General features: G+C 41.1%; 1 protein-coding gene across 1 annotated transcript in view; it reads right to left on the bottom strand.

Moving 5' to 3' along the window:
- The window catches only part of LOC144476171 (uncharacterized), a 70565-nt gene extending 49683 nt beyond the window's left edge, over positions 1–20882 (bottom strand). Inside the window, exon 1 of the mRNA XM_078192819.1 lies at positions 20576–20882. Within this exon, the coding sequence (XP_078048945.1) occupies positions 20576–20666 (91 nt within the window). The 5' untranslated portion in view covers positions 20667–20882. The remainder of the gene's footprint in view (positions 1–20575) is intronic.
- Between the last annotated feature and the right edge of the window lie 4496 nt (positions 20883–25378).

Here is a 25378-nt window from a genome sequence, read left to right as displayed (position 1 = left end):
GTCGAGAATAAAAAGAAATTGGTAGTTAATGGGTTAAGGATACATCGCGTTCCTAATGTAAGTATAAATGCACGTTTTCTCTGTTTAAGTGTAGCCACGCGTCCCTCCTCTAAATTAAAAAGAGTTCAAGTCTGTTTGCCTTCAGAAGTACCATATTATATCCCTAAACGTATAAAGATATAATTAAAATGTCATTTAGTTTTTACCTAGTCCCACTTAAATTATCGTTGTCTCGCATTCGTGGCGTGACTGAGACCATATCCAAGGCCGTCGTGTCTGGCCAATAAACCTCGGTGTTCCATAGACAGCAATTTAACGAATCTTTAAAGCTCGCCGCGAAACGCGAGAAAAAGGATTCGAGATGGAGCGCGAAGAGCGTTCCGAGAGGTGAACGCTCTCTCTCGGCGGTCTTCTCCGCGGAATGTTGATTAGCAATGGATTCTAAGCGATCCGGAAATACGGTGGAAATTTGCCAGGCAAAGCCGCGCGTGCGCCTATTCTTCCGCGGGTTCGTTTCGAAAGCGATTCGAGCGGAGGAATGCAAATCTGCTGGGATCAGCCGGCCGGACAAGTGGCCACGGAAAATTATCGGTGATCCAGATTCGAATCCGTGTCCGGCCGATACGTCGCCGAACGATAAAATATTGCCACGAACGAAATCACAGTCGAATTAAACGTTGCCCGAGGTGTAATCGCGTCAACCGATCGTACAAAGTGAAAAGCGGCCCGTACACGCGAGAGACAAATCCGGGGCCGCGTGCAGGACGCTAAAACCAACAATTTATTTTCTTCACGGATTTCATAAGAGGCCACCGGATCGCGAAAAACCCCGTGGTCGATCGCCGGTACAATACCGCGGCGCAATTACATTTTTCTCTTATTCCGATTGCACGGTAAAACACTGTCATTGGTCGGCACTCGGATCGCGAGTTTTGATCTGGTTTTTCTGAAAATTCAGCGTTCTGCACCGTGTCGCAGAGAAATCTGAGAAATTTCATAAAATTGCAGTATTTTATCGAAGGAACATTTCGAAGCAAACTTATGTGGCAATTTTAAAATTCGCAATTAATTTTTTTTAAATTCGTCCCCCGTGGAAATTGCAATAAAATTAAGGAATTATTTTTGTCATTATTACTTTTATAAAACAGTCTATAAAAATCCATAAACCATATTTTTATAAACCCTTTTATTTTTTTAGATTGAACACTAAGCTTTGATGGTGAACTGAGAAAATATGCAATAATCGTAGAACAGAAATAGAGCAATTTGTCCGAGCGCGGGACACATTCCTCGCAGTTTCACGGGTTTCTAAAAATTCATCGCCGATACAAGTGAGTCACGCGCGGAGCCGGCAAGAAGTCCGCAGTGAAATTCAACGGTTGGCCAAACTGTGGTTGAATTTATGAAACATCCGTCGTACTTGCTCCCGGCGAGCGAACACGAAACTCAAAGCGCCGCGGCGGCAATTTTCTCTATTTTTATTAGTACTATTTTTTTAATTCCTATAAGATTTTTATGGCTGCTGTGATATAGGCAACTGCCCATTTAAAATAATTCAAATTTAAAATATATACGTATCAATGTGATTATCTTGTGAAAATTAAATTATAATATAGCATTACATCATATGCAATAAGGACAATATGGAGAATTAAAAATATATTTTTCGAATCACCTGTCCAGATCCAATTCGTCCACTTATCTCCTGAAGAAGAAGCATAAACTTTCTATTCTTTCTACTACATTTTTACAATCGCAAATTTTTAATCACAGACTGAACGTGGTGGGAGGCAGATTCGTTTTCTTATTCTGAACTTCACGAGACACCTGGCAACGCGGCCCGGTTATGACAGTCGCGTTACTCTTCACCGAAGTGCGGCGAACTGGCGTAACCGGTATAAAACGAGCCGAAACAGGAGCTACCGTGCAGCCTATTGGTAATTGCATGCGCGTTGACATAGACACGGCACCCTATGGCTTTATAATGTCATTACTTTAATTCTACGTCACAGTAAATTCAATTTAATACCGACAGCAGTCCTGTTCACGATCCGATCTCATAAGCATTACCATTCTGTGCGGACACTCTGTTTGGAGATCGTTTCCGCGATTACACGGTTTCTCTCTCTCGCCGTTTAAATCAATTTGCATCGAAAAGGTAAACGGCCCTAGGACCAGGCTCGCATTAGTTTCTGCTCTCGCTGCCCCGCCGCGGTTTTGTTTAATTAACTTTTTCTTCTCGAACCCGAACGAAATGTATCCCCGTGCACACACGTATATGCCTCGATACTTTCGCTCGTCCGCGGCCACGGTTTTTACCACGATTTTGTTGTAATATTGCTTTATGGTGGTTCTTATTCGCAGCGTGTTAACTTTCTGTTAATGCGAAATAGCCGAGGCACCTGTTATCCTTTCCAATAGAAAGTTGCTCTTTCGAAAAATGCAGAAGATCGCAATTTTCTCTTGTTGTCAATTTAATAAATATCCTATTAATATTTACGCGAAGCTATCGATTGGAAGAAATGGGAAGCAAATCAAAATTCTCTCTTTAATCGTTTTAATAAAAAATTTGTACAACTGATTAATTATTTCAGGTAATCTCTATTAATTTTTAAATAGATAAAATCATTCGGCTCGTTAACCAATGAAAATTAAAACACGGAAGAATGTCTCTTTTAAAATCGATGCGCGCGCAGGTAATAAATTTGTAATTGTATAATTACGTGGAAATGAGTGATGGATCCTTGGATGAATAATGCTGGAAACAGCAGGAACGCGAGGTTAATAAGGAAGCAATCGAGATGAGTTTAATCGCGGCTTCTTTGGGCGGCGAAGGGAGCCCGTGGTTGCTCGGTAAGAGGTCGAATCTTAGACTAACTAAACCAGAACGAAATTGTTCTTCAAGCATAAATGTTTTTACGCGGACTTTCGGACTGTAAAGGTAACAAAGGAAGTGAAGCATTTCGCGAGGGATTTAAAAAAGGGAACGTTTTCCTCGAAACCAAGAAAGCTGAACGAATTCTGTGAAGCAAAATTAAAATGAAATTCGCGGGACGCGGATAAAAAGGTTCGTCGTTCGTACATTTTTTAACGTTAAAATTATAATTATATATATATGTATATATTATTATTCAACCGCAGACGTCAAAATTATTTTCCGATCTATATTAATTAATATTTATTTCTATGAAGTGAAACCTGAAATTTATTATACCCTTTAATTAAATAAATATAACACCGAAGACTTCTGATTAATTAACAATGAAAAAGACGTTAATCCAACCCTATACGGTTCGCAGAAAGTAACCCTACCGAGAGAGGATACACTTCACAAAGCTTGTGCAACGAAATTCCCTTGTAATTTAAAACGTGCGAATAATGTTCATTGTGCATTGCTTGCAACTATGTCATATCTGAAACGACACGTGAAGTTTACGATAAGGGCACGGCATTCCCGCAGTGTCGCGGAAATTAATCGTTTTTATCCTTTTTCCATTAAGCCATTAAGCAACGCGGTTCGTATAGAAGCGGCCGCGGTTAAAACGAATCGTACGAAACGAGCATATATTTAAACAAAAGTCCGTGTTCAAGCGTGGCACGAGTTACGAACAATGCTCGGCAAATTGCATTCCAGTCGGCTCTCCACTCAAGGTCTGCGCGCAAAAGTGCAAGGCACTTTTAAACAGAGTCTCGTGACCCCCCGTCTATGCGTGTATCGCGTGGCATATGATCAACGGAGGATATACAGGGTGTCATGAAAACATCGAGTCGGATCACGTGTTAGAAGGGCGTACGAGTTTAAAAGTCCTTTCTCGCGAGTCGCGCGCGACGTTCAAACGGTAGTTAAACATTGTCAGAGCTGCTTCTTCGGGGGTGGTAATTAGACTGTAGATAATTATACAAGTCTATTGTAAAAGGTAGAAATTAAAGAAAAATAATTTGTTGCATTTAATTATTTTTATAAGTTGAAATTAATGCTTCTAATGCTTTCACAGTTTTACATTTTTGCAACCGGTAATGTTCGTCACAAATGCATAAATTTCACAGGGTAATAATAATTATTTAGATTAGCGAGAGGTGTTTTACAACGCTTCGCTCTACACTCTAAACGAATAAATTAACATTTCGCTCGCGGGGCGAGCATCGAAAGAAACACACGTAACAAGGATCGAAAAAAGAAATCAAATGTTTTCCAGAACGTACGAAGATTAATGTATTTCCCACGTTTTGATACGCGTATACAGGTCGCCGCAGGCGTACCGTAGCAAATCGAGAGAAAGAGCGACCTATTACAATGAGTTTTTTTGTCGATGCATCGCGCCGCATCCCGCAGCTGTATTCAAGGACTTCGGTCCCGGTAAAGATCACCCGGCATCTCTCGTAGTACCGTACGCCGATCGTGCGCAGAATGCGCCTCGAAGTGCAAGCCGAGCAGCAGCGTTACCATCTTCTCACGTGAGCGATACTCGTTACGTGTCGCGTCGTTATTCTCCGCCGAGCCAATTAGAAGCACCTGAGAACCGAGGATAACTGGATTTCGAAGCCAGCCGCTGCTCCCTCGATCGCTCCGATTCTATTTTTCTTCGCGGCTGTCGCTCCTAAGATCGCGAAGGTCGATTAAAACGTTCGAGCGCGACTCTAATTTTCAACCGATGCGCTCGCGATGTTCCACGCCGGTAATTGTTTATGTTTTTAATAGAAATAGTGTGAATCCACTTTGGAACGTCCCTATTCAATTTTGACGCGCTGTTAATTTAGTTAGGGAATGGATAGAACCAGGAAGATTAGGGTTGCGTAACTGTTGACACCAATGAATAATTTATTAACTCGAGAGCGTTTAAATGTCCACTGAATTACCTAATTTTCGAAATTAGATTATACTATAGACGACGGAGGGACTTACAGTGCATTCATACGTCTTCCGTTCGATGAACGGACATTCTATATTCTAAACCTAATTGCACCTAACAACCATAAAGGTTAAATTCAATATATTCCCACAATATTTTTTTCAGAGGAATAAATTAACCTCCGAGGATCGGGTTCAGCAGCAGCACACATGCGAAAGTAAAAAGCGCTACATATATACACGTACGTCTAACGAATCTGTAGAATATTCCTGTCGTAAACTAACGAGTCTACTACCTTTCCACTCGAAACGTAGCAAGCAGTGCCACCCCTTTTTCTCCGTCTCGCTTTCCGCGCTGACGTTCCGGTTTTCGGAATAAAAGTTGCTCTTTCGTTGCCCGCTTTCACGATTTAATTTATATTTACGATCGATCAAGTTCGGTTGTAACAGGCGGGGAAACTCCGCGGCTGTGGCCCAAACCGTGACACGCGACCGCCTATAAATTGCGTATATAATACCAATGAAAAATACATAAATTTCAACTTAAGTGCCCGTAACTATATCCTTTGAACTTTCGTGTATCAACTTGGGTATACGATCCGCGCCGATAGTAATTTCCTGGGAAAAACTGTTCCCAGTTTGTTTCCTTAATTTAATGTGACAAGGTTTGATCGCGGTTTAACTTATCTACTAAATCTTATTTTACGTTATACATGCATAAATTATATCTTGGGTGGCTTCCGTCGAATGTGAATTTTCTATGTTATCCATTTCAGCTCCAAACGATCGCAAAAAGATTAGCAAATTTTTTCACTAAAACTAATTTATCAATTCGTTTTATACGATTTTTATATTTCATGTATAATATAATTACCATGAATCTGTCATTCGATTATTCTTAAGAACGTATGCTGACAAAGGGTTCCCCGTATGCAACATGTGGCACGGCCTGCATAAGAGTGCAACGCGAGCATTGCACAATTTCTGACAATGCATTGAGCCAGTAGCTCTGACTCTGATCCTACTTGCATGAAAATTTCTACACGTGTACACACAAATCACCTACGACACGCATTGTTTAACATTTCGACGCTGTGAGCATTAAAAGAGCCATAGTGTTTAAAAAGATATTTAGGAGAGCTCGCGTTTCCTATATTTTTGGTCAAGCCTGAAATGATTTAATTTAAACATTGTGTATCGTAGGTGATTACGTATATATATATGTGCGTTGAAGTTTCCATGGAAATAGGATCAGAGACGGAGCCGCAGACTTAATTATTCGAATAATTATACGAAGAATCAACGTATCGTAGAAACAGACGTAGAGATAAAGTCAGCGGCGCGAACGGTAACTGACAAGTTCAGAACGAAAGGAGCGGCCGAGGGCAGCGTAGCCGTTAACCAATCGTGGGTGTAATGGTATCCGGTAGTAACATAACGGCGATATATGGGAGCGTGCTGATTTTTGTAGTTTCGCGGGCGCAAACGTGTCGCGCGGCGCGGAATAATTCAGCCGTGGCGCGCAAGATCAAGGGAATCTGGTTTCCCTCTCGGCGGCCGATGGCAGCCGCAAGTGTATCCGTGATTATCTCGGGCGCGTTTGCATGGAAACCCCGCTTCGTCTCGTGACGAAGAGCAGGCATAGAAAGGTCCCAGTTATTGTGCTCGCTTGGAAACACCGCCGTTAGATCTTATCCGTTAATCACGAGCGACTCGCATAAACGGATTCTTAGATTTCTATCCGCGCAAGCGCGCGCTCGCGCGTTCCTGCTCTCGTATTTATGCATCCCGAGCACAATCGCGTTTGCTCGTCGAGGTGTCAATGCACGGGGACAATCGCTCGCGGAAAATGGGCTTCGCGCTCTCGCGTCAATTATAAATAAACGTTATGTTCTACAGTTCGGTGAACGCAGGGAATAGACCGTTTTCACGAATATACAAGAACGGTCGAGATTACTTTTTATGCGACAGCAATTTATTTTATTTCCTTGACGAAGACCGAGAAAACCGAAGATATTTAATTTTATTCTAGGTTCTCGTTTTCGAGAAACAGTTTTGTAAAATTGACTATTAATTTTTCTATAATGTTGATTTTTTACTTTTTAGCAAATTTGACAACGAAGGACAGATTAAATTGAGAAAATGGGGGATAGTTCAGTGTTACTGATTAACACTGGGTTACTACAATGACTACACTGAGTCGAAACAATTTATTTCACTGCATTATTTATAGAGCCAAAAGCTTCAGATTTGTGTTATTAATTACCAAGCGAATGCTCTCGTATTTGACAGATCGTCGTAATCCACGGTACGCTCCATACATCGGAAATGAAAAATTAATTTCCAAACGAGGACAAATCATTCTGTCACGAAGATATGACTAACGAGACTGTTAATGCGTTAATTCGGCAGAGAGAAGTATCCAATTATTCGCAACCCTTATTAGGACTCTGCCGGCGTCGCGTAAGTTCGAAGCAATTAATCACAGACGTCGTTGCTTATAATATTACGTAGGAAAATTGATTTCCAATGATCAGTTCCACGAGGCTCTGACATTAACATTATAATTAATGAAGACTCTTACGATGCCATTTTAATGTCTTTCTCTGAATTGTAACGTCCTGATTATTTCCATCGGCATGCGATGATCGAAGCTGATTTAGTAATTTAGTAATTTAGCAAAGCAAATAATGTCGCTGCAGTTATATCAAGCGTGCTATCATTCTATTTGAAGTGGTACGTGGCGCGCCGCAGACACCCTAGTTGACCAATTGAGGGTTGAATAAATTGTTTAAGTGCAAGATGGAAGTTCCACTTAAGCGTTTAAGTGCCAAAGGAAGTTACTCGACACGGACGAATCACTGTCATTTGATCCTCCCCCCTGATTCAAGCTGGTTGCCTCGCCAGCAGAATTCTCTGGCGGAGAGGACGTGGCTCGTACAGGGAAGTCAGAAGTTTATTTGCGCAAAATCCAGCCGCGACTAAGAGGTAAACTTTTATAACCATTAAAACTAAGATTTATCGCGAGAGGGAGGAATTAAATTAAATAAAAAATTTTTTAAATAGTAGATCGCGTAGCATTTAATTTCAAATGAAATCCAGTAATCGGAAAGATTTCAGCGCGGAACGATATGGTCCAGATACGGTTCAAGCCTGCTATTATGTTGTTTCTGGTTAATTATATGCGTCGAACCACCTTGCTGCCTTTTTGTCAGCCAATACGTACACCACCACCGGCTAGCCAATATTCCTAAGTAGTTCTGCGGACTGGTATCTGCTCTACATTGTATAAAAACAGTTTACATTCACCTTGATCCGGGAAAACGTCGGCGCGCGTACGCGCGGTTCGAGTGTCCCGTCCGACGAATTTATGTTATGTCAACAAATTTATGCGGGCCGTTTCGACCAACGCCACGCTGGAATGCTCTTTTTTTTTACGTTCCCTCCGATCGGCCCCTATCGTTTCGCGGGCATTCATCACCTCTCACCGTTTCTTCCATCCTCTCACTGTCCCAATATCCAATGCCTTTGCCGGTAAAAACCGAGCAAGCGCGCCGCGCGATACAGTTTAAACTGTACCTTTCTTAATTGAGAAATAAGACACAATTTTCCACCGGTTAAGGTATCGCCGGTGCGTTTACCTTCGTTCACCAGGAAGAATGTGTCGCGTTGCGTAAAAAAAAAATACAGCGTACGTTCTCAGGTCATTTCACTGGACCATGCGAACGCCGCTCGAGCTTCTCGATTACCATTGATACGTTCACTAACGTTCTCGTAAACGGCCGGCACCATTCCTTCGCCGGATTCAAAAATTCGCCGACAGCGCTCCGCTGCGTAAAATTTTATCAACATTTGCGGAATCTGAAATCGTTGGGATATCATAATTTGTGGGATTGTTTTCAGGCGACCATCGTGTCAGGCTACAGCAAAATCGTATTTAAATTATAAGAATTGGAACGAATTAATTTTTAATAACAGAAGAGTCCAATTTTTCTTAAAAAAAATAAAAGATATAAAAAAATGTAAAGTGACAAAAGTGAAGCCCTCTCGCGAGAAAGATTTCTTAAAAAATAGATGCATCATTGTCTGTCGCAATTTTAGAAATCCGACTGAAAAAAGATTCACAATGCATACCAGCGATCGTTCAGCTTGTTATTTAACCGTCGATCGATAAGACCGTTAATTTCTTAATTGGTAACCGGTAGATGGGATCACGGATTAACTGTTTTGCAACGAAGACTCACTTCCCCGGCTTTCGCGTTTATGATCGCCGAAAAAGGTGTAACGATCTATGATACACGAAGATCGGAATCCACGATCTGCCCTAAACATTGGCTCGTTAATACGCGATTCAGCTGCCGGCTAGAGACATCACGGGATATAAAAACCATATAAAGGTGCTCATTAAGAAGCCCGAAGGTTCATACAGGCTCTCTCGCCCGGCCGTGTTGCAACTGGACGGCGGCTCTACGCGTGTTTACCGCGGAGGAAACGTTCAAACAAAACACAATCGGCGACAAAGATAACGGTGGAACGTGGGTGTGAATTTTTCGAATGCCTGAGAGATTGCTCATTGTCTTTGCCTCTTTGTCCGGCCTACCGGCCGCCAAGCTGAGCGTGACTACATCTTTACCTTCAAGGATGACTGGAAAACGCGCTGAAACCACACGTAGAAGCGGTGATATCCTTCGATTCGGAATTTCAACGTGTCGGACTGCATTCGGAATCGCGCGACCCTCGGACAGGCTTCGTCCGTTTTTACCTGGATTCGCGAGCATTCCATCCAGATTCCGAACCTCCGCTAGCTAAATTAGTTTAAATTAACAGCAACGTTAATCCGGACGAAATACCGTTACGTTTAATTACGAAAGTATTCCAACTTGATTTACACGTGAATTCGAACGAGAATTTATATCTCGTTGTCCGTTTAATTTATTCTTGCGTGAAATGCATGGTAAAATTCATGGTAACCGATGCTGTTAGTCGCTCCCAGTCATCAACGATTACGACGTCAGTTTTTCTATTGTAACCGATGCTCGCTCGGATCGTTGCACCCCCGTCGTTCGCTCGAGACCGCCGCGCTATTCATCAGTTCCCTCTTTTTACATGCGACTATAAATCTTTCCCACCTCGGTAAAAATCGTTCCTCGCCACTTCTACCATCGTGCACGTGGTTTCGCAAAACTAATAAGACACCTCCCATACCTCGCTGTCAACGCGGGTCGGTATAAGGAAAGAGTTGCATACGGTGCGCAAGAAAAGATACATGGCGAGGCGATCGTTGCTCTTTTTTTTTATACGATAATTTATAATTAAAGGTTAGAAGCTGTGTTCAAGTCGAACAACTTTGTTAAATAATTCTGAATACTTATTCAGGTGTATAATTATTTTTGTTAAGGCTATTTATAATTATGGCACTTTTAAAATAATTTCTGTTTAAAATCTGTATGAATACAATACAAATTTTATTTAGACTATAAAATTATATAATTTTATATTTGTGTGTCATAAACCAGTTTATCAGTTTGACTATCACACAAGTTTATTGGCGTTGCAATAAACGGGTTAAAGCGTCGTTTACTACTCCGCGAATACGTCGGAGTTTTCGAGTTTCTCCGATCACAGCCGAGTTCAAACGTACGAGGCGTATCGCTGGAGGGGTAACCGGCTAAGGATTCGAGCGAATTTATAGTCACGACTTCTATGAAATCGTCAAAAGCCTCGCTGGGCTGAAAGGAAACGTTCGCGACGCGGTCGGACGTCGATTAACGGGTTTCGTTTCAACGTTTCCCATTTCTGGTGACGAAAACGTACAAGATAACTTGGCTCGGCTCGTCGGATAGAAAAAGAAAAAAAAAAGACCACTGTCGTAAGATAGGTTCTATAACGCTTCTGCTCGAGTGAAATTGAGAGATTACGTGCATCTCCTTGTTCGTCCTTGTACGCTTAACCAGGCACCACGGTCTACACGGACTTCCTGCATTCGCGCGATTCTTCCTAGTGTTCGCTCTCGACGATTGCAACCTGGAACCTGCATTTTTAAACTTGCCTTTAACCGTACCTACGGGCTCGCTGCGATCGCCTTTTAAAGTAACTTGAAATAGAAAGGTGATCCTTTTTTTTCCGAGTTCTCGCCTGTGTAGCTCTATAAAAATAGTCGTGCTTCCAAAATTTGTTACATTATGCCGTGAGACTTGCTTTTTTAAAAAATTCCTTTACTCTTTCATTATTCTTAATTTTTATTAATTTTTATTTAATTTTTTTTACCATAAAACATAATATTTATGCAGAAAAGTATACATTTTTCAGTGTTCCAAATAATTCTTTCGAGTGAAATAGATTTTGCACTCGAACATTGTTTTATGAACAATATTTTAAACATTGTGTTGGTTATTACATTGCAGCAGAGAAATCTCAACATTCGTTTCTTCACGAAATATGACGATTTAGGCTTGATTGTGCAGAAATATTTCTTGTGTTCCAACATTGTTTAAAATATTGAAATAATCTGAAAAAATTGATTTAATCACATGGATATCTCGTTTATTTTAATCTAAATGAACTTCGCTAATCTCACCGGTCCATTACCGATTTAAATCGATCCTCGTCGATGTTATTAACCTTTCAATAAAAGCCTGTTTATAGTAGAGAATATAAACCATAAAATACCTCTAACATTTTGCCAATAAGGCAGAACTCCGATAAAACTACTCCTGACATAACCTGATAAGAATTCACTGTTCTACGATCTACGAAAGGTTTTCGACTCGATAGAATTCGATCCGAATAGTCGAAACGTTTGCTACCGGCATCGAATGTGGGTGCCAAGCACTTGTCTCTTATAAATCAAATGTGCCGGGCGGCGCGGGGGCCAGCGGTTGAATTCAAGGTGGCAAAATAGAACTGCATTCCGAGCCGAGCGTTCTGTGGTTTATAAGTGGTCAATAAACGTAATTGCTTATTAGATACACGGCGGAGGCCGACCTAGAAAATGGTTCGGCCTGACAATATTAACCGTTCTAGAACGCCGATGGACCGTGGCGGTTTAGATAAACATGTATGTATTTTACGGACACCGATACGTTTCAAGAATCGAGCACTTTAAAAAAAAATAAGACATGCGAGAATTCAACTGCAGCTGCTTATAAACCGACGCATTTATTTTCATTCGCGTCGTGCGTGGAAAGCTACACGGTGCTACGCTCGTACTTAGTATTTGATACTCAATGGCTCGTGAAAATTTTGCGATAAAAAAATGAATGGGATTCGAAGTATAAATAGTTGCACGATTTTCATTTTTACAGTTCATTAGGTGCATTACTATTTTTATAGTTCATTAAGATTCTTCTTTTTCTCAAGAATGTAAGTAAATTATAATGGAGACTTTAACACGTGCTATGCATAATTTTGTAGCTCTGTTACTTTTCTTGTAAACTAGTTTCTCCTAGTTGCAACCGGACAGATGGCATTCTATATTGTGTGCAAATCCGAGAAACTTAACGAGCCGAGCAAGTTATTTCCTTAAAACAAAAACGTCGTGGAAACACGTTTGTCCGCTTATAAAGTTTCTCGCGTTAACAATGATCAGTATCTGGTGTACCGGGACTTGTTAATATACCGTAGATTTTTCACCGCGAGTCCACGGATGCCAGGGATGCACGGAGATTCGGCTACGCGCGACCCAATTACGCGAGTGACAGAAATTCCGGCTTTCTCCGATCGGCGGTCCTCCGCGCGGTTTTTCCGATTGTCCGACGAAGACGCGACGGAATCAATTTCACGCGAATCGAAGCACCACGCGAGCGACATGATTCATGCATATTTCATCGTACACGAGGAATACGCCGACAAATGTTAGGCGCGCATTCCCCGAGAGCCGTAGCGAGACGGGGCACTTTGGCTCTCGTGCACGTGACCGAGGCCGGCGCAACGCGGCTGCCGTCACGTGCATCGGACAGTGCACCGACTCCTGCCACGCTCTCGTGCACGTGAATTCTGCATAAAGGAGTAACTATCAACGGGTTTATAGGCCCCGACGGAAATCAGATCTCTGCCCGAGAGAGCCCCGGCGCGACTCAACAATCGTAACGGAGCTAACACACGCCGGCAAAACCGAGCGCTGCGGTTTCGCCCGAAACGGTAGCCGACGGGGTTTTTTTTCGTGTTGCGCGAATGCCTTCTAGGCGCGTTTAGCGTCGTGCTCGCTTCGGCGTCTCGTACGAGAGGGGGTGCATTAAACGCACCGCTGCCGGCTGGTCTCTCCGAAAACGGCCGCGGAATTCATTTCCTTTTTTAAACGCTTATCATTCAAACCAATGCTGTCGACCGCAAAAGTGTGCTTCGATATCGATAACTCGACGCTTCGCGTGCCGCCAATTTTCTAGTCGACCCCTGTACGTGGGAAATGATCCCGCATACCGCAAAGACGTCTTCAAGACGCATCTGTAAGACGTTTAGTGTACAAACCGAGACGTCTTTAAGGAAAATATTAAGGACAAATATGTGGTAATCAACGCAGCATAAAATGAGTCATAGTGCAAGGGGTTGAAAGACGGAAAACGCGTTTCTTCTGATACGTCATCGAGAAGCCTATTTATAGATATCCAATGAAAGAACGTTAACGCGAAATGTTCTGTTAAAATTGCATAGAACTAAACATTCGTGGCGTCTTTGAAACGTCATAGTACATCTCTAGGATGTTAACGATCCAATCGTTTTAATCGCCGGAACGAATTTCATTTACGCGATCCCGCGAACCATCCTTTCACAGGCTATGATCAATGTACGCGTTTACCTTTGTCGAACGTTTTATAAATTCTCGAGTCACGCCAATTCCTTCGATTCGCTCTGTCGTAGAAAGTTAATGTTTAAATCAACGCACTCGGACTTGGCCGGTTACTATCGCCGCGCGTACTCGGACAGATCCCATGGGCAGGAAACTGTGCGCGAGTCACGAAAGCACGAACAGGAAGAATACCTTCCTTACGACAGCTCGTGTAATCGTTTTTGGTATCTCGGCAACGGGAGCCTAATTAAAACGCTATATAATCATTTTTGCATGACTGCGGCGTGGGTCTAAGGCGGTGTCCTATTTCTCCTGAAATATTTCTTTCGATTGCTGAAAGAAATTCTCCTAATGTTTATTTTCATCTTTACAGTCGTATACTTTCTACGGTTTCAACTGGACTGCATGATGTTTTATAAACATTCTTTTACGATCAAATTACTAGGTACTGTTGCACAATTAAATGTATTTTAATCGGACTGAAATCGCCAACCGAGACAATAAAAATGCATTTCAGTTTTTCTAAATCTAATTTCAAGTTGCATAAATATGTATTTGCAGTTTAATAATTATAATTACATGAAAGGATAAAGTGTTCTTGGAAAGAAAAGCTATTTGCATTACTATCGCATGCGACTGCAACAAAGTGCAATAGATAGTAGTAGAATTATACTTTCAGAAGAAGCAGAGTTTTCTTTATTAATGAAATGTTTATAATTAACTATTACTGAATTAAACAAAGCTATATTTTTTTAAAGAAGGAAAGCATCACAAAAGCAATCAACGTTGAAATATTATCCAAATACCCCATAAATCCCTCGATCAGCCGAGAGATTTATGGAACATTAATTATAAAATTAAGGAAAGCGATGGAAAACTTTCCGCCCGACGGTCTGCCTTTCGTATATGAATAATTTATATGCCGTCAATCACCGATAAATTCGCCTATATTGGCGTTTATCCGATTAGCTTTGGAAAGTTGATAACACGAAGATACCGCTGCTTTCCCAATCAACTTTCTACACAATGTCAAGGACCATGTCGATCGCGGGGCAAAGCTTTGGAGAAATAGAAGACACGCTTATCTCCGCTGCACGGGAATACGTGTCGCACGCATGACGGATATTTAAATTAGTATGCGCGCGGCATTTCTATGGACACGATAGAACGCGGCGTTTATTCGAGGAAAGCTGTTGCATTTATTTCTTCTAAATTGCTATAGAATTCGATATTGTATGTTAAAAGTGTAACTAGTACGCCAGAGAAGAGAAAGTTGAAATAAAAAGCGACGAACAGATACAGTTAGGAGTTGTGTAACAATGTTTACACTCGATTTTGACTTGCAAAATTGTGTCAGCTACCGTGTTAGTTACTGTGTCAGCTGCTGCGCCAGTTACTGTGTCACTGTGCTCCGACATTCTGGTTTATTTTTAATGATTTCTTTTTCCATGCTACAAGCATTATATTATCGTCGAAGAATATCAAGACTTTAGAGGAAAAAATTAAGTGTGAAATATTAAAAATAATAAAGGAGGAATAAAAAAGGAGCAAACTATTCGTGCAGCAAAAATTAATAAAAACCAATTGCATTTGATTGCATTTTAAACTTCAATAAATATTCAAATAAATGTATGATTAATTTCATCGAAATCAGCCTTCTTAAAAAATGTATATTACGATTGCACTGATACAGTTGTTCGCGTGATACGCGCCGAGAGTGCGAGCACACAGAGGTTAGCGAAGAAAGCGATGGTTGTGTAAGGTGGAAAATCCATTTGGAACCGCCCGGCGAATAATTAACGGGGGGCCGGTCAGCAATTATTCGAGCTGAAACGCGCAACGGATAAATTAATACTGAAAGATAACCTTGCTGTACTCGTAACCTTGGAGATCTGTAGTTGTCGGTAAGCTGAGCAATAGTAGCAACGAATTTGCATATCGAGAGCGTTGAAGGCTCATGTATGGTAAACTCACTTCCGTGCGGTTTAGTTATGCGTGTAACTTGATTTCACTAATAACTTACTGCGCCCCGAAGCCGCGGTGTGGCCGCTGCAGGCGCGCGCGCGCGCGCGAGCTCTCTGACATATTTAGTTCAGTTCCTTGTTCGTGATCGACTACAAATTAGTCATACAGATTTCGATTTGCTCAAATATTGTGCTAATGCTCGATTTCTATGCTATCGCACGGCACAGCTATTCCATGTACGTCGTCGGTAATATTTAATGTTACGTGCCTGCGTGTGTGTGTACGGCGAATTCAGTAGAAAGTGCCTAATTGGTCTCCACTTTGCACAGAATCACGCGTATAGTTACAGTTTTTATCTCGCTGGGATTCTCGGTCGGTCTCCGTACACCTCCGTGAGAGTTACGCCTCCGCATCGATGCCAGATAATAAATCGACAACGGGGAAAATCGTTGAAAACTGGTAGCGTCGACTGGTCGAATAAACAGCCAATTCCGACGAGTTTTATCTATTCGGTTGGCAACTATGTAATTGCGGATTTAAAATAAGAAGGAAAATTCCATTCTTTTGCTTAAAAATATAAGTTATTTCAATTAGACGAATCAATTTTGACGCCGCCTTTCTTTCAAGGCTTCATTTTAATATACTGTATATTTTCCTGTAATTAAGCTCTAATTGCTGTACATTTTAATGTACTGTAATTTTTTAATTGCCAACCCAATACGCAATTTCCGGCAGCCTGCGACACTATTAGTATCCTCTTATAATTTACCTCGGATATCCATTATTGCTCGTATTTTCGTATTTATCCTTTCATCGCGGTCTTTAGGATGTTTTAGTTTAGCTGTTGTGTACGAAATGACCGATTATACAACCGGTATTCTAGCGAGGCGATCGTTATGATCGCATGTCATCGAAGCCTTTTTCTCCGCAGAAACTTTTACGCCGTCGGTTGACCGTTTCATAGCCCGCAGTCTATTCTCAGAGCTCTAATCTTAATTGCTTCTCTTCGAGTATTCGATTATTTTATGGTTCGTCGTATCGTCGCCACCAATTAACACATTAATGTGTAAGAGAATGATCGTTACGCCGTGTTTAATGCTTGCCAATACGCTTTGCTAGATTGTCACAAACGGGGACAGGAAAAACGTTCGACATTGTAAAAGCACCGATCGTAAACGATCCCCCAGTTTTATTGCAATCATTTTCTCGTAACTCTAATGCTGCTGAACACATTTTTGCCGAGATTCGCGATAGGATAGCTGTCATCGCATTGAAAGAACTCAAAGATTATGGTAACAAAAATGTTTGTATTATTTTCAAAAAATCGAAGTTTAAACTTTTAGCCGACCCGAGTCCGTTTGGTCGATACGCATTTGTCCTCTGCTCATAATTTCAACGGCGAAATGTCTGTATATAAAGCGTGCGATACGGCGGTGCAGGCAGAGTAAATACAGCGAGTGAAGAAGGACGACGAAACAGCGAAGCGAGCGAGACAGCGAAACAGTGAAGCGGCGAAACGAAAACAAACCAGAGTATTTTACTTTGTATTTAGGCGACCGAGTAAGCGACTTGCGATTCATATATTTGATAGACCGAAAAAGATAGAGAAAATCAGGCAAGCTGTATACATGAAAAATTAATTATCAGAAGTTAAAGCGAGGATATCTGCAAAGTGAAAGCGCGTGAAATGCAGTCTTCCTTGCGAGCGTGGGTGTAACAACCCGTTTCGATTAACGAAAAGCTAGGAAGTCGTTCTAACGGGTTTTGAAGGTCGCGACGATGCGAATCCCATCACGGGATAATCGCGAAGACGACGCCTCGGCTAATTGATAGGACGAACGGTCGCGTGAATCGAGTCGGGTGACTGACGCGTGCACGTGACTCGGTCATGCTTTTCCTTCGACGGTATTAACCCGCGCGAGGAAAGGCGTGCGAGTCGCAACTCTCTCACTCTCTCTCTCTCTCGGTCGTTCTGTTCCTTGGCCTGGCCGGCTACAGTTAGCACGTGCAAAAGCACGTGGAATCACGTGCCGCGTGCGATCTCGACGCAGCGCTGCGCGGGTGTGCGCCCGTCCTGAAATTATTGTTACCCTTCGTTGCCCCCACATCATCGCTAGTTTCTACATCGACACCAGTCACCGAGCTCGCACTCGCTCGTGCTCTTCGCTCGCTCGATCGCTCGCTGCGCGTTCTCTCCACTTCTCTCTAGCGCGAAAATGCGGTCTCAGGCATCTGTTTTCAAGTTTGCGCACGACGCGCGATTTTCAACCCTTCCGCCGAAAAGATGAACCCGTTCGCGAGTCTATTTAAATAAGATTTTATAAATAATTATAGTGATACAGATTTTGTAAAACAGAAAATCGTGAGCAATTATTTTATGATCCCTAGAATGACGATCTCTTCTGCCAATGACTTATCTTCATCCTTCGCTTCAAAGCTTCAATGCTTTATTAAGCTTAATTTGTAATCCATTAAAAAATCCTCGATAAAATAACGCAAAGTTCGAAGAAATTATTACTGCAATGCTCCAATTTTGTAAATCAGATCACGACACGAGTTTATAAGAATTTATTATAGGATCTAATAATTTTAAGAGATGCGACATAGTCCGAGGTTTATCGCGAAGACCATAACCGCGGTGAAAAGATAACCAGACATAACCCGACGACGCGTGTAAATAAACGAATTGTTGCGGACAATTTTGAATGTTGTCACGTACCGGAGGGACGGTGTGCCGCGGGATTACCATGATTAACATCTATAGAAGGAAGTGTTCTACTTTCGTGTGTGAGTAAAGGAGAAACGAAGGATGGAAAAGCAGCCGGGTTGGTTCGCAAGCGTTCACGAATAAAAGCAAATGCAACTGGTGCGCCGATGGAACGAAAGGGAAAACAGAAGGTGGAAAATTAGCGAAAATTAAGGCTCTCCGGCCGAGCGTAATTGCGGCGGGCCGGGGTGGCAAAGTTTACGGGGTTAAGGACTTTTATATCCTCGGCCGAGCTCTAATACACTGCGAAGCCTTTGTATGTTAATGCCAGGTGTGCTGTGGAACTCGAATTGTTTACGAAACACGGTAATCGTACTGGAACACATTGCGCGTGTAATCTTCTTTTCTAATTTCCCGCGTGCGTTCGCAGGCCCGTGCTACAATTATTTGCTGAAACTCGGGCGCTCTTTGGACATACTTGCACAAAAAGATCCTTAACCATTTTTGTTTCGAATTTCATCGTCGCGAGAATAATAAATATTTATCTTTAACAAGGTATTGTAATAGATATTTCTCTTTATTAAACAGGTCTCTAGCTTTTAAAAAAGATTTTAATTTTCTATAGGTTGCAAAAGAGTGAAATCAAACAATTTTAGTTCATTTATTATTATGCGTTTCAATGTTAAATAAATACTGAATTTTTTAAAAAACTAAATAAATATTTTGCATAAATATTCCCAACGAAGAAATAAATCTTAAACACCCACAGACATCAATGAAAGAACCAGAAGTTCGTCGAGGTAAAATAAATAGTAAATAATTAAATAAATAAATAACTGCAGTCGTCGTTAATTTATTATTGCAGCATTGTGGTTGCAATATTTAGAGATACGTAACGATTCCGTGCAACGTGTTATTTGTCGAACGGAAAGTATCAAAGACAGCTACCACTTCTGAGTCAGAAGTTCTGACAGCGTCGAGCACGAAATAATTGACACGTTATACCGCCGCATTTTAAATGGGCCGCGCCAAATGTAATTGATAGTTTGTTTACTCGTCCAATAAGTCTTTTAACCGGGAGACACACGCTCGAGGTAACGAGATGTACAATAACTTGTTAGCCGCACAATCGATCAGCCGGCGATTTCAATTTCGTCTGACAGGGGTTGTTATTTTTTTTGACTTAGGCGTTACGGCTGCCATGCGCGAGAAACAGCGTTATGGAATAAATTCAAGGAACGACGCCTGACCGTAAAGTCTGACCATAACGACATCCGCCATCAATGTTAACTATATTTGCACTGTGTTCGGATTTTATGGTTGATCGGCTCGTTTAACTGCTCGATTATTAATGTTGTTGATTTATAACGTTGTCATAACTTCCAACGTCATAATGTCTTCTGTTCTAATTTCTAATAGACGGTTTTTCCACGGCGTTTGCTTCAGTCAGCTTTTTCTTTTGTTACAACAATGGACGTGTGGAAATAAATGAACCGATTTCGTGATACACTTGGTGCGAAATTAAATAGAATTTTTTCTTCTTCTAACTCAGTTAATAAGTCAGTTAAAAATAATTTAACATCGTTGTTAATTAATTCTAGTATTTTTACCATTTTGCAGTACACCTGCTCTAAAAATTTAGACAAAGACATAACCTGACAAAGACTAGTCCACTTGCGATGCTTAATTTAATCAAGAATAATTTATTCTCGTATCACATGCTTTATATAGAAGAAAATCATTCTCGCAACAGGATTACTTACACGATGTAGCCAATACACGCACAAAGTAGCACGTGTCGATAGTCGCTGCACGAGCGTGTACATAAATGAATACAATATAAAATTCAGAGCATTTGTCTAACGACGTGTTTTAGCTCTTGTACCGGCATGTTCCACTGTAATCGCTATGCAAAACATTTCATCAACGCACGTAGATAATTGATCTATTGTGAAACATGCGCGAGACATTTTCCTGGGTGACAATATCATTTACCGGTGAATAAATCCTAGATAAATTAACCTATTCACAAGTACAATATAATCGAAACTTCGCAAAATCTGAATAAACACAGCCTTCGATATTAAAATAAAACAATCTAGTCACTTTCAACATTTAGTAAAAATAATGTCAAATGCAAACACGAGAGAGATGCGATTTTATTTGAGAGTATATTGTTTTAGCATTGTTATATTAAAGTCTAACTGAAAATATAAGAATATAGTGAAGCTAAATCGTAGAGGTTATGTTATAGTTATCACTGACTTACCAGGCATGAGTCTCCCTTGCGGCGGGTATCCCAAAACCTCCGACCCGATGAACGACATGACGATCAAAGTTCTGACAACTGTCATCTTCATTATCACTCCTGGTTTACGGTTACTCGAATCACAATAGCCGGCGAGAAGCGTGACAGAGCCTATCGAATCACAGACGACTGGCACAAACGTGAATGAAAGATACTGCGGGAGAGTGAACTTCTCCTCTCTGCTAGTGCAATAGATGCGTGCGAGACAAAGTGAGGATGATCCCCGTTGTTGTTAATGCGAGATCGATGGCGTTGGATGCCTACGGAGGTCTTGCTGTTGTCGTACTACGCGATGGTCTGGAGGGCCGGCAGGCGCTTTCACCGGTTTTATACGTGCGCAGGAAAGCACTTCTTCTCCGAAGGGTGGGGGGATTCTGCACAGCTCTTTGATACGGCATTTATACGCGGGTATAACGCGGCATAACGCCGCTGTCACCGATCCTCGTAAAATCTTTCGAGCTATCGCGTACCGAAACGTTAACAGCGAATTAACGAGGGCTCGTTTCGCGCGAAAAATTAATTTGAAAAAATTCTTTCGGCGAAACGAATTCGTTATTTTTACAGAAACAACATGTTTGGAATATTTTCTTTTACGAGGCTTGAATTATCTTCTTAAATAATGGCTAAACGGGGGTGTCTCGACACCCTTTATTATAATTACGTTTCATATAATTCTTACTTCATGGTTATTCGCCACAATTTTTTTTCAACAATACAGAAAAATACGATTGCAACACGGAGCAAATAAAAGTCTGAATTTTTCGAGGTGTGCAATTTACCCCGCTTTCAAAATTACAAATATCGGCGGTATTTTTATAAAATTATAAGTAAAACACCGGAGCCGCTCTATCTTAGAAAAAGTCTCCGAATTAAAAAATAGGTGAACAATCTCTGCTCATGACTCAGCGATACGTGTCGTTGCTACCGTTTCACCGCGGGACTTCACCGTCGCTATTTTTTTCAGTAATGCATATGCATGTCTTCATTGAATGTTTACCCTGAGCATCGATCATCTCTGCCCCTGTTTCCCAACGGCTAAGCCACCATGCTCCTTGCATTACGTATTACAATGAGATGCAGGATCCGGACTTCGTCTCGTCTCGTCGAGATCTCGTTATTAATCAGCGCGCGCGACCGCTCTAAAACTTTTCATCGGAGCTTAATGACACGTACAATAAGAGTTCTCGAGCCGGCCTCGCCGCGGCATTTGTTCCTGCATTAAGTTTACTTCGTTCTAAATCTTCCGCTGACACTCTCTCAGCCGCGAATTATAAATCGTAGAACGGCTTTGCTCTCGGCGTTGCACAAGAAAATGTGGCGGCGTCGCGCGCGCGCGCGCGCGAGCGCACGCGGCAGAGGAAATGGCTGATATAATTAAGATGTGAATCTCCGCGAAACATGGCCACCATGGGCTTCTGTCGCAACCGTTTCTGTGACCTGATTTGCATGGGCTATCCAGGACTATTTTGGAGGACGTGCATCGCGGGGTTGCCTCATCGAAAAAGAACCGCCTATTCGTGATCGGGCGATCTCGTTAATATCTGCCCGATCAATTTGTCATCGCTAATAACGTCGGCTGGTATGCGACTGACAATTTTACGCCGGGGTATGTATATCATTGCGGTTTATAGGTGACAGTGCAGGCGATTACATTGCGAATCTGTCGTAACAGGACGGCCGCGCGCGAGTGTAAACATTAAATATACATCGAAATGTAAATGAACGAATAATTATAGAAATCGCATTTAGCGTCAGCGTCCTGGGATAATCTTGAAATCTACTTTTAAACGTTTCGCTCTCGTTTCGGTAATGAAATGGATTTTTGCAACGACGCCACTGTCGCACGGTAATTAACAACTCTCTTGCGCGATGATTAGTCTTGTTTAACTTTGAAGGTCGAAGGAGACCGCGCTGACACGGTCCAGACGACCACCATTTCGCGTTACAAGGCCGACGAAAATTTCCGAAACGATTTCGTGGCGCGGATCTCGGTGATCTACGACCTCGAAGCAACCTAAAGGCGCTTGGAAATGCACGCATGTGTGCTTAGTACGCTAATCGAAATGATTTTGCATCTTTACAGCTGTTTTAATCGATTTCAGGTTGTCCAAAATAAAATTGGCAATTTGTTAAAACCGGACAAAAATTTCAAGGCTGCTCCTCGCCAACATCGAACGTTTAAATAATTATACTGATTCCGGTTTATCGTCTAGATAACGAAAATTATTTCTTTAAATTTATTACGAATTTGTAAAATGTCGGAAATCACTGATTTTTATTTTATTTTTGTCGATCTATGAAAATTGAAATTTTTATTAAATCTAGCACTAGAATTATCGAGCTCTAAACACGACTGTACAAACAATATATACTTAATTAAATAATATTTGTCTATAGATTTCTCACAGAAAGATTTTTATAATGTTAACTGCGAAAGAAAAAAAAATTAAAGAACAGTCATTAAAGCTGGTTTTGTAGTTCCAGCGTTAATAATTATCGCCACAGTACCAAGAAAATATTATATTAACCTTTCGCAAGCGATTAAAATACAATGTGATCTGCTCGATCGAATAGTTCTCGCTTAGGCCAACACTTGTAAGCTCGCATTTCCGTTCTCGTTTCAATAATATAGATCTCGGCATGCGTTTTACCATCGAACAGCTTCGGTTAGGTTTCGCTCGCTGGAAACGATTAAATGTTTATGCTTCCTGGATAAATAGAATTTAAATGATAGTAATGAAGCATTAAAACAACCTAGAGATAGTTTTATCGTGCATAATTTCGTGTATATTACGAGTAAACTATAAATTGTGGAAAATACATATTTTCTATCTCATATCTATCTACATATTGTTACTTTATAATAATTAATTAGATTTTTTTATTAGCACGTCTCATTTCGCCCTAAGAAATACAAAATTAAAATCTGCGAATGTATTTCTACTTTCTCTAAATTTGTAATTTATACAGCAATTTGTAATTTATAATTTTAATTTGTAATTAATATAGGTAATTTTTATGAATGACGAGAATTCTTGCCATAACAGAGAATACTACCATCTCCTCGTGACGAGTATACTCGATATATTTTTGGTACAATAAAATGAGTGAAACAATTCCTGAACCCGTTACTTTCTATCTGTGAAACGAGCATCTACGATCTGTATACGGTACGAGTCGTAGAAATTTGCCACACCGATACCGTAGAATTTCCTGCAAATAGCACGGTATCGAATCCGTTTCACAATGGCACAAACTACATTTTACTTTTCGCATAAAACGCATTCTCGTACGATATATAGATCTGGCCTGTCGATAAAGCACGTATGTAACGCTAATAACCACTTTTACAGATCGTAAAATCTATTTTTTTCCAGTTTCCATCGAGTCGATGGGGATCGTATGATCTTAGACAAAGTAACGCGAAATATTCGCAAGGTCTGCGAACGGTGCGCGGGGCGAAAGTTTGCGCTTGTGTGGGCTAAGAAGTGACCGAATAAAAGACATACAATCGATCCCATAAGTATTCGTCCCCTCGTTGCTTGTAAGAGAAATTTGTTGAAATCAAGGGACCTGTGTCAGATTTTGCAATGAACTTTTTATTATGAATGATATATTTAGGAGGTACATTTTTGAATTCTAGTTCCGTATTAGGCTTTCTCCAAACTTTTCCTCTCCCGTCGTATCCAAAAATATTAAATAAGATAATAAAAAGTTTCTTGCAAAATTGCATCCCTCGATTTTAAGAGATTTCTCTTATGAGCAATGTGGGTACGAACACTTATGGGACTGACTGTATATTTATCTTTCCCCTTATTCTCGCGACGCAATCGGTAAGTCGCATAATGCGCCGTCGAGATCGCTTCGCGGATAGATCAGCCGCTTTTTCCATAGGAATATATCTAATTGTGATCCGCGCGTGCCATTAATCGATCCCGCAAGGAAATAAAGGGGAGATTGAAATGTCGCTCGTGCGTGAGCACGTACATTCTCTTCTTTTCATTCTTCTGTTCTCTCTCTCCCCCCCTCCTCTCGTTCGAGTATAAATCATTGTCCGCTTAATTAGCCAATCGATTCTTCGATGTGTTTTTTTTTATCTACAATGCGCCGTTGCAGTTGCGGCTGCTTTTCAGATGATGTATTCCGGCGCACTCGCACGAGATGGTCGTTATTAATCAGCGGCACGAGAAATTCGAATGATTTCGTAGCTTGCTTCATTACTCGCCCTCCCCCCCCCATTTACTTTCGGATAGCATTCGTACGATGTGCAACACGCCGATTAGCTAATTCAAAGCAACGCGGTCGCTAATAGGCTCTGCGACTCGTCATTATATCGTATGGAAAAATTTTTGCTGCCAGGAAACAATTTTCATCGATTTTTGTCAAATGTGACATTCCTTTTCTTTTTGTTCTCGCGTGAATTAATCGAATAAATTATTAAAGGAATGTTCAAGTAAATTATTAAAGGCTTATTCAAATAAATTATTAAAGGCTTATTCAAAATAAATTATTAAAATATTATTCGGCTAGATTATTCAAGATTCAATCGAATGAATTATCAGAAAATTATTCGAGCAAATGAATGCAATAATTGACGACGACTAATGTTATTCGATTAATATAATTCGCCTACAAGGCATTCGACTGCAAAGTATTTGTTCAGATAGCAGCACTAATGTTAAAGAATTCGAATAAAGGCGATCGTGGTTCGAAATAGCAAGTGGCAGGACGGTGTACAGTTTGAAACGGCGAACAAGGGGGTAG

This window comes from Augochlora pura, chromosome 10 (assembly GCF_028453695.1).
Source record: "Augochlora pura isolate Apur16 chromosome 10, APUR_v2.2.1, whole genome shotgun sequence".
NCBI lineage: Eukaryota > Metazoa > Arthropoda > Insecta > Hymenoptera > Halictidae > Augochlora > Augochlora pura.
This window is presented reverse-complemented; position numbering and strand designations above follow the sequence as displayed.